General features: G+C 42.1%; 1 protein-coding gene across 3 annotated transcripts in view; it reads left to right on the top strand.

The window, feature by feature from the left end:
• Nucleotides 1-4687: 4687 nt before the first annotated feature.
• Nucleotides 4688-15251, top strand: part of LOC103280228 (zinc finger protein 420) — a 412323-nt gene continuing 401759 nt past the window's right edge. Inside the window, exons 1-4 of one of the 3 annotated variants that reach the window (XM_062973360.1) lie at nt 4692-6899; nt 7251-7365; nt 8299-8369; nt 10931-11057. In XM_062973360.1, coding sequence (XP_062829430.1) covers nt 6510-6899; nt 7251-7365; nt 8299-8369; nt 10931-11057 — 703 coding nt within the window. In that variant the 5' untranslated portion in view covers nt 4692-6509. Of the gene's footprint in view, nt 6900-7250; nt 7366-8298; nt 8370-10930; nt 11058-15251 lie in introns of all 3 variants that reach the window. The other 2 variants (XM_062973359.1, XM_062973357.1) reach the window with 2 other exon arrangements.

Below are 15251 nucleotides of genomic sequence, written 5' to 3'. Positions count from 1 at the left end.
CCTTAAGGTGCACTTTTTTTGGCTAAATGACAGTGCCAAAATTGGGATGCGTATTACATTAGTGTGGGTGGGCAGGTGTGTTCACACAGGAGAGGCTGTGGAAGCATACGCCTGCCTCCCTGCCTGCCCCAAGATGCCTTTGCCTTTGCCTCCTCCAGGAACCAGGGCCCACAAGAGACAGGGCCACCTCATACTACTTCTGTCTACAATCTCGCCAGAGCAAGGGCTGCCCATGGTGGGTCTGTGCTGCTAGGCTACACCATACCCTCCATGCCCATGCCACTCTTTTAAACATTTTTTCTGTTCTTTCCAGCTTTCTCTCCCTTTCCTTTTTCTCTCCCTTCCACCCTTCCTGCTTGCTTCCTTTTCGTTCTTCCCTTCCTCCCCTCTATCCTCTTATCATCCATCTCTCCCTCTTCCTTTTTCTTTCCTTCGTATCTCTTTCCTATCCCCTTTCCATCCTGCCTTCTCTTCCTTTTCTTTCTTCCCTTACTCCCTTTTTTCTTTCTCAACTTCCTTTTCTTCTTCCCCCTCTCATCCTTTTCTTTTTTTCCTCTTCCTTTCTTGTTTTGCTTCCTTCCCCTTTTCTCCTCCTTTTCCTTCCCTCCTTCCAATTTCCCCCATCTTCCTTTCTTCCCATCAGGGGCTACCTGAATTCTCTGGTGTTACTTTCCTTGGAAATAAGAGGAGTTGTGGCTCATTTTAGACACTGCACACAGCTAGGGAATGAGCAAACTATCTTGGAAAATATTTCCATGCTTTTCCTAGTAGCCGATTATCAGGGGTACTATTGTCGCTGGGTATATTTTGTGGTGGTGCCTCTGTGTCTGCTTGTTTTCAAAGTCATTTCTGTGTTGCACAATGTGCAGGAACCAGTATTATTATTTTCCATCCATATCTGGGTAGATGTATTGAGTAGCAAAGGCATCCGTTGGATATGAAGTGTGCCATCAAAACCTCAAGCATGCCAAATGTATTTCAGGCTCTATTTTGTTTTTTATCATTCTAACAAGGTGGATGAAAATCTGCACCTTGCTGAGTTACAGTCAGTTGTACTGGGGCCGGGCCGGGTATATCTACCGTGTTTCCCCGAAAATAAGACAGTGTCTTATATTACTTTTTGCTCCCAAAGATGCTCTAGGTCTTATTTTCAGGAGATGTCTTATTTTTCAATGAAGAAGAATTCACATTTATTGTTCAACAAAAAATGAACATTTATTATATACTGTACAGTAGTTGTCATCACAAACCAGCATAACCAGATAAATTGTGAATCCTATCAAGAATTTCTTGTTACTACCATTATTTCCATGTACAACAGTATGGTACGTACATTTACCGATCCTACATGATCTAGTGTTCTGTTTGGCGGGCATTCTTCCAAACAAAAACTTTGCTAGGTCTTACTTTTGGGGGAGGCCTTATATTTAGCAATTCAGCAAAACCTCTACTAGGTCTTATTTTCTGGGGATGTCTTATTTTAGGGGAAACAGGGTACTTACTCCGTTATATTTGCCATTCCTTTGAAGTAGTTGTGTGCAAGACCGAAATGTGAAAATCAGTGACACGCTTCTAACAAAACTCTGAATTAGGATTCCCCTTAGCAGAAGGGTGCTTTGGAGAGCAGATATTGCAGCTGGCGATTTCTCAAAGGCTGTCAGCAGTGAAGAACCTGCTTTCGATGGGTGCTTTTGTTGTATCTTCTATCCAAGTATGTGTTCCTCCTCCTTGGGAAAAGGGAGCAGTGGGACTTGACCCAGTGCTGATACATTCATAGAGTCATAGAATCATAGAATAGTAGAGTTGGAAGAGACCTCATGGGCCATCCAGTCCAACCCCCTGCCAAGAAGCAGGAAATCGCATTCAAAGCACCCCCGACAGATGGCCATCCAGCCTCTGCTTAAAAGCCTCCAAAGGAGCCTCCACCACAGTCTTTTTCTGTGTTAGATCGATGCTCTGCTCTGCTCCCAGCACTGATTGGTATTTATTTATTTATTATTTATTTACAGTATTTATATTCCGCCCTTCTCACCCCGAAGGGGACTCGGGGCGGATCACATTATACACACATAGGGCAAACATTCAATGCCCATAAACACATCAAACAGAGACCGAGACAGACAAACGCAGAGGCAAATTAACTTTCTCCTGAGAGGATGTTTGATTCTGGCCACAGGGGCGAGCAGCTGCTTCGTCATCCACTCTGACGGCACTTCCTCATTCCAGGTTGTAAATTAGTTAACCTTGCATCACCACTTTTTTTTTTTATAAGTGGTACCTTATTTCCTACTTGATAGATGCAACATATTCAAGTATGTGTTCTTCCACTTTGGGGAAAGGGTCACTGGGACTAGACCTAATGCCTCATCACACTAGAGCATGAATCCACTTTAAATCCGGGTTCTGCCTTCTGCAGAATTCTGGGGTTTGTAGTTTAGTGAGGCCCGGGACCTATCTGGATGAGCTGTTTAAAGCCCCCTTCCTAAAGTGGATTTGAAATGGATCCAAGCTCTAGTGTGATGAGGTCCCTAGTGCTTATACATTTTTCTGTTGCAGAAGGATGCTATGATTACCTTTAATGTTCAGTAGGGTTGAGGAGCAATGGTTTGACAGGAAGAAATCATACCTAACTATCCTATGAATACAAAATCTTTCTTCAGTTACTATATCTATGCCATCATTTTTAATCCTTTGGTTCTAGGCCTTTTGAGAAATGCTCCAAAGGTGAGCCTAAGTCTAAAACTAAGGGCATGGACCTGGTAAATAAGCTTGGAGGGTCACATCTGGCCCACGGGCCTTAGTTTGGGGACCCCTGACCCAAGCCATCACTCAGTACAATGAAGGTGAACAAAATCTGACTACCAGGATTAAAAAAAAAAACTCTAAAATCAGGACAGCAAATAAAGTACAACACCCTGAAAACAGGCTAATTCCAGTCAGGGAACAATCGGGGCCAGCTAAGGATTCCCCCAGGCAGGAACCAGCCTTGAAACTGCAAGAGCGGTTTGATATAGAATGTAAGGTGCTACATGGAAAAAAAATCTTACTGAATCTATTAAAACCCTTGAACAACTGTTCCAGACAGTAAAAATAAGAAAATATGTCAAAGCCTTATTTATTCAATATCCTATGTTTTTCTCAATATGGAAGCTAAGGCAGTTCATTTCAAGTTAGCTGATACAGTAGAGTCTCACTTATCCAACATAAACGGGCCGGCAGAACGTTGGAGAAGCAAATATGTTGGATAATAAGGAGGGATTAAGGACAAGCCTATTAAACATCAAATTAGGTTATGATTTTACAAATTAAGCACCAAAACATCATGCTTTACAAAAAATTTGATAGAAAAAGTAGTTCAATACGAAATAATGCTATGTAGTAATTACTGTATTTACGAATTTAGCACCAAAATATCACGATTTATTGAAAACATCAACTACAAAAATGCGTTAGATAATCCAGAACGTTGGATAAGCGAGTGTTGGATAAGTGAGACTCTACTGTAAATACATTTGCTAATAGGCTCAGGAAAGCTGTCTTTGGAGGGTTTACATAAATTAAATGCATTCTTTATCACTGTATTATTTAATAATTTGGATAGGAATAAATGTTTTAAAATGTATGAATAGACAATGTTTGACAGGATTCAAGAATTAAACTCACCAATTACATATCAGGCAGTTATTGAAATGAACCAAGAGGAAAGCAAAAAGAAAATTAATTAAGTTGTTAGACAGTAACACAATACAGTAGTCTCACTAATCCAAGCCTCGCTTATCCAAGCCTCTGGATTGTCCAAGCCATTTTTGTAGTTAAAGTTTTCAATATATTTTGGTGCTAAATTCATAAATACAGTAATTACAACATAACATTACTGTGTATTGAACTACCTTTTCTGTCAAATTTGTTGTATAACATGATGTTTTGGTGCTTAATTTGTAAAATCATAATTTAGTTTGATGTTTAATAGGCTTTTCCTTAATCCCTCCTTATTATCCAACATATTCGCTTATCCAACATTTTGGTGCTTAATTTGTAAAATCATAGCCTAATATGATGTTTAATAGGTTTTCCTTAATCCCTCCTTATTATCCAAGATATTCGCTTATCCAAGCTTCTGCTGGCCCGTTTAGCTTGGATAAGTGAGACTCTACTGTAGTTTAGAGAAAATATGAAATATGCAGTTATTTAAATGCTAATCAGGTGATTAACTGCAACATTCACACTTCCTCCAACAGACAAGAGTTCTTTCTTCCATCTTGGACCTTCCACAGATATATAAACCCCACTTGCTTAGTTTTCCAATATACCTCACAACCTCTGAGGATGCCTGCCACAGATGTGGGCGAAACGTCAGGAGAGAACATGGCCATACAGCCCGGAAAACTCACAGCAAACCCAGTGATTCCAGCCATGAGAGTTTTTGAAAACACACTGGGTACTTTTGTTTGTTACTCTTCGTTCCCTTCCAAGTGGCAAAGAAGGGTTAAGGGGAGGAAGTTTGGTTCCCAGAGAGGCAGGAAGGAAGTGGGCCTCTAGACCAAGCTGTCCTGACTGTCTAGGAACCAAACTCGCTCCCCTTAACCCTTCCTGGCCCGGCTGGGAGAGAGAGTTTTCCCCTTTGGCCTCCTACTTCCTCCTTCTTGCAGCCTGTCTCCTTCTTCTCCTTCCGGTGAGTCTTATTCCCAGACCTTCTCCAAAGGGCCGAAGCGGGGCCGAGGCCCACCACACCTGGAGGAGGGCCAGAGTAGGCCCAGGCCTGTTTCTCTCACAGGTTGGCCTTTCTAACACTCACTGAGGAGACAGAAAATAACAACTCTTTAAGCCAGGCATGAGCTAACTTGGGCCCTCCCTCCCTTCAGATGTTTTGGACTTCAACTCCCAGAATTCCTCGCCTCAGGCCCTTTCCTTTTCCCCCTCAGCCGCTTAAGCGGCTGAGGGGGAAAAGGAAGGGGCCTGAGGCCAGGAATTCTGGGAGTTGAAGTCCAAAACACCTGAAGGGAAGGAGGGCCGCAGTTTGCCTAAGCCTGTAATGACTACATCTATATCTTTAACCCAAGCGCTATTATTATACACATTGTCTAACGTTTTAGAAGATCCAAATGTCGTTTGCAACAGAAAAGAACTTACTCTTGTTGTTAAAACCAGTAGTCTTGACTCCCCACCCTAGCCAATCTTTTTCCCGTCTTCTTTTCCAGTTCTTTACCTGTATTTTATCTCATTATAACTACAGTAGAGTCTCACTTATCCAAGATAAACAGGCTGGCAGAACCTTGAATAAGCGAAAATCTTGGATAATAAAGAGAGATTAAGAAAGAAAGCCTATTAAACATAAAATTACATTATGATTTTACAAATTAAGCACCAAAACATCATGTTTTACAAGAAATTGACAGAAAAAGCAGTTCGATACACAGTAATGTTATGTAGTAATTACTGTATTTATGAATTTTTTAACAACAACAACAACAGTTGTGGAAAAAGGTTTGGATCGTTGATGTCGCCATCCCAGGTGACAGTCGCATTGACGAAAAACAACAGGAAAAACTCTGCCGCTATTAGGACGTCAAGATTGAACTTCAAAGACTCTGGCAGAAACCAATGCAGGTGGTCCCGGTGGTGATGGGCACACTGGGTGCCATGCCAAAAGATCTCAGCCGGCATTTGGAAACAATAGACATTGACAAAATTATGATCTGCCAGCTGCAAAAGGCCACCCTGCTGGGATCTGCGCGCATCATCCGAAAATACATCACACAGTCCTAGACACTTGGGAAGTGTTCGACTTGTGATTCTGTGATATGAAATCCAGCATATCTATCTTGTTTGCTGTGTCATAATAAAATAATAATAATAATAATTTTATTCTTATACCCCGCCCCATCTCCCCGAAGGAACTCGGGGCGGCTTACATGGGGCCAAGCCCTGACAGAACAATATAAAAAAAAAACAATAAAACAGATCAATCAACAATAAAAATGAATCATAAAAAATCACATACAAAATAAAATGATAAAATCATGGATTGGATTCAAAGGATCTGGGCCAAAAGTGTAAAATATGTCAATGTCATCAGGGAGGGGTGGTTACTCAAGCTATCATAGCCATTAAAGTAACATAATACTGGGGGAGGTATACACTAGGGACTATTGCTTGCTTTGCAAGAAAGGCTATGGATCATGTTGCATCAGCTGAAGAAATCATGGGGGGATAGTGTGGTTGGGACTGAATGGGAGTTCAATGGAAGGCCAGGTGGGTCTGGAGGTTGCAGAAGCAGAGGCCTAAGTAAAAGGAGGGCTCTGAAATAAATAAAGGCCCTGTTTTTTAACTCTCCAAGAAAAAGCCTCCCAAAGCCAGTTTGTTTAATTCTGAATTTATTTCACAGAGAAAATGTGATTTTTCGCTGAGAATTTCAGAGTAGAGCCAGTTGAGGGATTTCTTTCCCTTGAAAGAAGAGGGAGGAAAAGCATCTTGGATACGGTTTGGTTCTTCATCAGAGTGGTTCCAACATGGAGATACCCTACTCACATAGACCTGAAGCAGAACTATGGAGCAGTGGGGAATTCTGGGAAAGAACTATGAAGATGTTCCTGAGTGTGGACCTTTCTAGCTCTGACATACAGCGCCAGCGCTTCAGGCAGTCCTCCTACCAAGAAGGTGAAGGACCCAGAGAGGTTTGCAGTTGCCTCCACAAACTCTGCTGCCAGTGGCTGAAGCCAGAGCAACACACCAAGGCTGAGATGCTGGACCTGGTGATCCTGGAGCAGTTCCTGAGCATCCTGCCCCCAGAGATGGGGAGCTGGGTCCGAGAGTGTGGGGCAGAGACCTCTTCCCAGGCAGTGGCCCTGGCGGAAGGCTTCCTCCTGAGTCGGGCAGAGGACAAGAGGCAGGAAGAACAGGTGAGAGCATTTCACTAACCTTGGGACTGATAGAGAGATTAAACGTATATCCTGCCTTTCTTCCAAAATGGGACCGATGTGGGGCAGAAGCCGGACTGTGCTCTCTCTGCCTCTTTTTCCACCTGCTTTGCCCCTCCTGCTGTCACCTCCATATCAACTCTAAGCTTGGTTGCCGCTCTACTCAAATTTGTTGACCTCAAGATATAACTTGGAAAAGGATGGGAGGGGGAGTGTGGCATTTGTAATAAACTAGGTTGCCATCTCAGAATTATTCTTTAAAAAAAGTCAATAGGTCTGTGATCTTTTTGAACTTTTTCCAAACTACTTCTGGAATACTCTGTGCTCTTCCAGGCCCAAAATAATTTCATAGAAGTCCTTGTATCAGAGAAATCTCCATCTGACACCATCCAGAATCTCAGGCAGAAGGAGCTGAAGCAGGAAGAAGATGGGGCTGCAGCTTTGCAGGGTAAGAAGGAACTCTTCAGTGAGTTTTGGTGTTTTACCCAGTCTACTTTTACAATCCCTCAGTTTTAATCCATGTTTTTATTAGTTCTTGTTTTTTATTGGCTAATGTTTAATTTTTTTTTTATTGTGCAAGTTGTTGTCTATTGCTGTGTTTTATACTGCTACTGTTTTTATTCGGGCTTGGCCCCATGTAAGCCGCCCTGAGTCCCCTCCGGGGAGATAGAGGCGGGGTATAAAAATAAAGTTATTATTATTATTATTATTTATGCCAGTGTAAATTCCACTTTGGGAGGATTGTAGCACAGCCAGAGTTTGAGCTTCAGAAGGTGAATATGAAGGATCATTTGGCCTTGAGATGGGCATATATCTTAAACTCATGTTCTTTGTGTGATGTTTTATGTACTTTAGTATGTATTTTATAGAAATGCAGTTTTAATGTGGATCTTTTATAGAAATATGTATTTTTGTTGGATTTTGGCAATGTTCATGTTTTTAAAATTGTGTTGTAACCCTCCTCGAACTGCAAGGAGAGGCAAGTAAGAAATAAAATTATTATTATTATCATTATTATTAGTAGGAGTAGTAGGAGTAGTAGGCATTGGGTAGCTAAAGGTGTAATTTCAGTTTGATTTGCTTTTCTCTTTCTTGCAATAGGACTGAAAATTCAGCCTTTCAGTGTCTTTCCAGGTAGGGTCCTAAGCTAAGATTAGCCCTGAAACTGAACTAGAAGACAAACAGACAACAAACAATAACTTTAGTCAATTGAAATACCAAGCCCAGTACTAGTTTCAATCCAACTTACTCACAGTACTGCTTGTAGGATAAAGTCCTAAACCCTAACATTTTACATATTCTTGGGCTGTTGAGGACTGTAATTGTCACCCCTGAGACATGTTTATGTGATCAGCTTTCCACACCTTGCTCTCTCTCCCAGAGGCTGGAATGATGTTGTTGCCAAATCCTCAGTCGTTTCTTCCCCTTTGTGATGGAGTGGAACTGAATCAGGTAAGCAGAAGGATTCCTGGGAGAGGAGGGCTGGAGCTGCCTGGGTGTCATTGGTTCCAGGCTTAAACATCAAACATCTGAATGGGAGTTCCTTAAAAGTGAAATACTGAAAGCATTATAACAAGCATGCCAACAAGGAGGAAAAAGAGAGAGAAATCTAAAGAAACCAAATGGATGTTCAAAGAACTTTCAACTGAGCTAAGATTTAAAAGGAACATGTACAAGAAATGGAAAGGGGGAAATCACCAAAGGATTCAAATGACTAACCAGCATAAGTAGGGAAAAGGTCTAACAATCTAAAGCAGAAGATGAGCTCAGGTTTGCCAGAAAGATTAAAAAGAAAAAAATTGGGTTCTTTGGTTGTGTCAGCAGAAGAAGAAAAAATGAGCCAAGAGTAGGGTCTGTGCCTGGAGACGGTGATGAAATGCTAACAGGGGATAGGGAAAAGGTAGAATGTTGCCTCAGTCTTCCCCCAAAAGGGAATCAGTATTCTACTTGAGCAAAATGGAGCAGATGAGGTAATAGCGGAAATGTAACCCGAAATAGGTAAAGAAGTAGTCTGGGAATACCTGGCCACTCTAAATGAATTCAAGTCTCCAGGGCCGCATGAACTACATCCAAGAGTATTGAACTAACAGTAGTAATTCCAGAACCACTGGCAATCATCTTTGTTAATTTTTGGGAACAGGAAAAATCCCAGCAGACTAGAGGAGGCAAAGATTGTCTCTATCCTGAAGAATGGAACAAAAAAAGGTCCCCTAACAATTACCATCCAATTATCTTGATCTAAATAACAGGAAAGATGTTGGAGCAGATCATTAAGAAGGCAGCCTGGAATCACTTAGGAAAAAAATGCTGTAATCACTAAAGGGCAACATTTTGGTTTCTCAAAAAGAAGTCATGCCAGACTAATCTGTTTTTCGATAGAGTTACAAGCTTAGTAGATGAAGGAAATGCGGTGGATGTAGCACATCTTGCTTTCAGTAAGATCTTTGGAAAGGCCTCCCATGGTTTGACAAACAACTTGATAAGTAAAAAGTGGGCTTGATAATACTAGTGTTAGGTGGATTTGTAATTGTTGAGCGACAAAGGGTGGAGTACTGCAGGATTCTGTCCTGGACCCAGTACTGTTCAATGTGCGCATCATCTTTTCAGATGACACCAAATTAGCATAGATAGCTAATAGTCTAGAATAGGGGTCCTCAAACTTTTTAAGTGGAGGGCCGGTTCATGGCCCCTCAGATTGTTGAGGGACCGAATTATCATTAAAAAATACAAATTCCTATGCACCCTGCACATGTCTTATTTGTAGTGCAACCCCCCCCCCCAAACAACAATTATTTATTTATGTATTTACTACATTTATACCCCACCCTCTCTCACCCCGAAGGGGACTCAGAGCAGCTTACAAGTTATATTATTAGCATTGCACAATATTAGCATTATATATTACTATATTGTACTATACCACTATACTGTAATATTATTAGTAATATTACATTTGATATATAATATATAATTAATATTATTATATTGTATTATTATTATTAACCATCCTGAGTCCCCTATTGGGTGAGAAGGGTGGGGTAGAAATACTGTAATAAATAAATTAATAAATGTTATATTGTATTATATTACAATATTATTATCAATATTATATGTATACACAATGTATTATATTATTAGGATTGCACAGTATTATTAAATTAAAGAACAATACAATATTAAAAATAAAAACAATTTTAACCAACATACTGTGTAAACCTATCAGGATTTCAATGGGAAGTGTGGGCCTGCTTCTGGCCAATGAGATACTCAAGTTAAGTAGGATTGTTGGTGTTGTGCCTTCAAGTCATTTCGCACTTTGGGCGAGCCTAAGTCTAAAACTGAGGGCGGGGGCCAGGTCAATGACCTTGGAGGGCCACATCCGGCCCCCGGGCCTTAGTTTGGGGACCCCTGGTCTAGAAGATAGGATCACAATTCAGAATGACTATAACATGTTAAAGAGCTGGGCCAAAACTAACCAAATCAATCTCAACGAGGAGAAATGTAGGGCAGCACACTTAGGCAGGAGAAAAATGCATTGCACAAATACAGGATGGGTGACACTTGGTTTTACAATCATTCATATGATGGGATCTTGGAGTGTTAGTAGGCTACAAGTTGAACATGAGCCAACAATGTGATGTAGCATGTCAGGATGTGTCTGCTACAACAAGCTGCTTCATCCACCCCGTGACAATTGGGTTGAGAAAGGAAGGAGAGCTCTGGCTTCTGATCAGAGCCATCTGGACTGGGGGGAAACCTGGGAACCTGGGAAATGTAGCATGTTCTGTGGGAATGGAATGTAGCCGTTAGAAATAGATAGTGGGATGGGGTCATGGGTCAGCTAGATGATAAATTGCCAATTTGGTGGGAACTAGTCAGAACTCGCTTTCTATAGCCCATGGTAAGAAGGAAAATAAAGCTGTTTCCAAGGAGTTGCCTTGGAATTATTTTTCTTGCAATTATGTGTCTTGATAGCCCTTATGTGAGAAGGGAATGTTTTCTTTTTCCACTAGGGCCTAATCGCCTTTGAGGATGTGTCTGTCCATTTCTCCCTGGAGGAGTGGGTTCTTCTGAATCCTGATCAGATAGTCTTGCACCTGCAGATCATGGAGGAGATTCATGGGATTGTGGACTCCCTTGGTATGGCTCCTTCATTGATGTGGATTTCTATTTCAAGATGCAGTATTCCAGTCATCAGCTCCCTAGTGGGAGCAGTATTCTAAATCATCACAGCCGGGCTGTGGCGCAGGCTGTTGAGCAACCAGCTGCAACAAATCATGCTGACCAAGAGGTCATGAGTTCAAGGCCAGCTCGGAGCCCCATGTTTGTCTTGTCTTTGTTCTATGTTAAGGCATTAAATGTTTGCCTTATGTGTGTAATGTGATCCGCCCTGAGTCCCCTTCGGGGTGAGAAGGGTGGAATATAAATACTGTAAATAAATAATAAATAAATCTGTGTTAGAAATATATGGCACAAGTGCAACATTGACTTGGTGCCTGAGTGATGTTGGCACCAATTCAGACTATTATTTATTTATTTATTTATTTGCAGTATTTATATTCCGCCCTTCTCACCCCGAAGGGGACTCAGGATGGATCACATTACACATATAAGGCAAACATTCAATGCCTTGACATAGAACAAAGACAAAGACAAACGGTTCCGAGCAGGCCTCAAACTCATGACCTCTTGATCAGAGTGATTGGTCTCAGCTGGCTGCAGCTGGCTGCTCACCAGCTTGAGCCACAGCCCGGGCCACGATGAAAAGACTTCCATAACTGGAGTCAAATCCAAGCAGCTGGCTGCTCACCAGCTTGCGCCACAGCCCGGACTACGGTGGAAAGACTTCCATAACTGGAGTCAAATCCAAGCGTACCAGACTCCCTCGCAGCAACAGGGCCCGCTGGAAAACCTATTAAGAGTAATCACCCCATATCAGTTACACTACTCTCTGTCTGTAAGTTGTGTGTGTGAGAGGCTGGAGACAGGGACTAGAGAATGGATCATCAAAAAGAACAAACTTTCCTTGTCTTCAGATATGCAGAGGCGGCTATATATCTTTTTATCAGTATGGTATTCAACCTTGTTTTTCCTCCCAACCAGGCAGTCTAGACTTTGCATGTCTGAAGGCTGAGCTCTTTCTACGCTGCCTCTCCCAGCACACAAACAGCCCCTAGCCTCAGTCATTCACAAGATGGTGACTTGTCATATAATGTGTTCTATGTTCTGTGTTTGTGAATGATTGGGGTTCTGGGTTTTTTGTGCACTGGGAGAGGCATATAGCGGTAATCAAACACTATGCCTCTCTCTTTCAACTGGTAAGAGTTTAATTCATTGCCACTATATCTGGCTGAGTCTGCGGATCTTCCTTTTTTGTCTTCTTCTCTGCCATCATAATTGTTCTCTTTTTATTTACAGTCACTATCTTGTATCTTCCCAGTTTTCTCAGGCAAATCAGTAGTTGGGAAGTCATATTTACAGCAAACTTCCAACAACAGTAAAAGTCCCATTTAGTAGTTGATGGTAAAAGCATAACAATCTCTGCAGCGCTCCGAAATTAGGTATTGGACCTTCTACATTGGAACAGAAAAAGCCAAACATAACTGAATATGGGAAAGAGAACTTGGGGGAGAGAAATAAAAAGGAGTGAACAGTTGTGAAAAGGGTGGTAGCAAGGCAAACTTTCATCTAGAGTAAAAGGCAAGCATTTGAATGTGAAGGGAAAAGGCATCCAATTCCCCAGAGAGAAGGAAACAGAATAAAAAACTGGGCTGGGCTGAGCAACAAGTAGCCTCTGAAGCTAATGATAATAATGATGATAATAATAATAATAATAATAATAATAATAATAATAATAATAATAATAATAATAGGAAACAATAGACATTGACAAAATTACAATATGGCAACTGCAAAAGGCCACCCTACTGGGATCTGCGCGCATCATCCAAAAATACATCACACAGTCCTACACACTTGGAAAGTGTTCGACTTGTGATTTTGTGATACAAAATCCAGCATATCTATCTTGTTTGCTGTGTCATACAATAGTAATAATAATAATAACTGAATTCAATCCCACATCTGCTTTGAACTGGAATATATAACAATGTGGTTTCAGGGCCCTTCCACACAGCCATATAACCCTGAATATCAAGGCTTAGAAAATCCCACAATATCTGCTTTGAATTATTTATTATTTATTATTTATTATTTATTTACAGTACAGTAGAGTCTCACTTATCCAACATAAACAGGCCGGCAGAATGTTGGATAAGCGAATATGTTGGATAATAAGGAGGCAATAAGGAAAAGTCTATTAAACATCAAATTAGGTTATGATTTCACAAATTAAGCACCAAAGCATCATGTTATACAACAAATTTGACAGAAAATGTAGTTCAATACTCAGTAATGCTATGTAGTAATTACTGTATTTACGAATTTAGCACCAAAATATCACAATGTTTTGAAAACATTGACTACAAAAATGCGTTGGATAATCCAGAACGTTGGATAAGCGAGTGTTGGATAAGTGAGACTCTACTGTATTTATATTCTGCCCTTCTCACCCCGAAGGGGACTCAGGGCGGATTACAATGAACACATATATGGCAAACATTCAATGCCAATGGACAAACAACATATATAGACAGACACAGAGGCATTTAACATTTTTTTTCCAGCTTCACAATTCCGGCCACAGGGGGAGCTGTTGCTTCACTGTCCATTAGTGGCTGTACTTCCTCATTCCATTCCTCATGTTTTGCTGGCAGTTTTTTAATGATGTTGTAAATTAGTTTAATTAGCCTCCCGCATAAAGCATACCTAAATTTCCCTAATTGACAGATGCAACTGTCTTTTGGGGCTGCATAGGTCAACAGCAAGCCGGGCTATTTAATGGTTGGGGGCTTAACCCGACCCGGGCTTCGAACTCATGACCTCTCAGTCAGTAGTGATTTATTGCAGCTGGTTACTAGCCAGCTGCGCCACAGCCTGGCCCCATTGGGTTATCTGAGTCCACACGGCCATGTATTCCAGTTCAAAGCTAGAAATGGAATTTTATTCAGCTGTGTGGTAGGGCCCTCAGGTAACCAAGTTCAAAGCATATATTGTAGGAGTTTTTGCCTTGATATTTTGGGTTATATGGTTGTGTGGAAGACCCCAATGAAAACCCCTGATTAAACGGCAGATCACTGGGCGAAGCAATGGTGGCCCCATGGCTCTGCCTTGAAGCCCTGCTTCTGCCTGAATCTCCTGGGAAAGAGGACTTGGCTCTGCCCCTTTGTTCCCTTCCCCACACAGGAGTTCACTGAGTGCAAATGATCCCTGCAGTTTAGGCTCCGTTTGAAGCAGTTGAATGAAGCGGAAGGAAGCTGGGATGTTAGAAGCATCTAGGGAGGTGATAAGGCAATGGAGGCTGCCCCTCCACACCTTTCCATCACAATGGGGCCCGTGGAGGAGGGAACACCATTCCCACCCAGAAGAAGTTTGCAGTGGCCATTTGTCCATATATTTCTCAGTCAATCCTGGGAAATTTTGTTTTTAGTGTGGGGGGGCAGGGCGTAAAGAAGCTTCTCAGGACTAGAGAGGCTTTTTTTTCCGTGTCAGGAGCAACTTGAGTCGCTTCTGGAGTGAGAGAATTGGCCGTCTGCAAGGACGTTGCCCAGGGGATGGACGGATGTTTTGATGTTTTTACCATCCTTGTGGGAGGCTTCTCTCATGGAGCTGGAGCTGATAGAGGGAGCTCATCCACACTCTCCCCGGGTGGGATTTGAACCTGGCAGCTTTCAGGTCAGTAACCCAACCTTCAAGTCACTTAGTCCACTATGCCATCTGGGGGCTCCTTTGAGAGGCTTATTGGGTGGGACAAACACACATACACACACATCCTCATTTCTGGGAGGAAAACCGTGGTACTTAGGGCCGAGTCGAGGTTTTGGAGCCAAAAAAGAATCGAGAAGAATCCGTGATCTGCCTCCTTCGCCTTCCCTCTCCTGGCCTTCTTCCCTCCGTCTCTTCCTCTCCTCCTCTCATTCAGTGACACGCACCCCCGGTCGCAGACCTTATTTTAGGTCTTGCGGCCCACCCGTGGGCCACTGCTCTAGGCAGTCAAACCGTGCCCATCTTTACTGAATAAGGGGTGAGGAAACAACAGCATTTATATTTTCTTTTAGCCCCCAGATGGCGTAGTGGACTAAGTGACTTGAAGGTTGGGTTGCTGACCTGAAAGTTGCCAGGTTCGAATCCCACCTGGGGAGAGTGCGGATGAGCTCCCTCTATCAGCTCCAGCTCCATGCGGGGACATGAGAGAAGCCTCCCACAAGGATGGTA

The sequence above is a fragment of the Anolis carolinensis genome, chromosome 2, assembly GCF_035594765.1.
Source record: "Anolis carolinensis isolate JA03-04 chromosome 2, rAnoCar3.1.pri, whole genome shotgun sequence".
Lineage (NCBI taxonomy): Eukaryota > Metazoa > Chordata > Lepidosauria > Squamata > Dactyloidae > Anolis > Anolis carolinensis.
The sequence above is the reverse complement of the archived record's forward strand: the minus strand, read 5'-3'. Positions and strand labels throughout refer to the sequence as shown.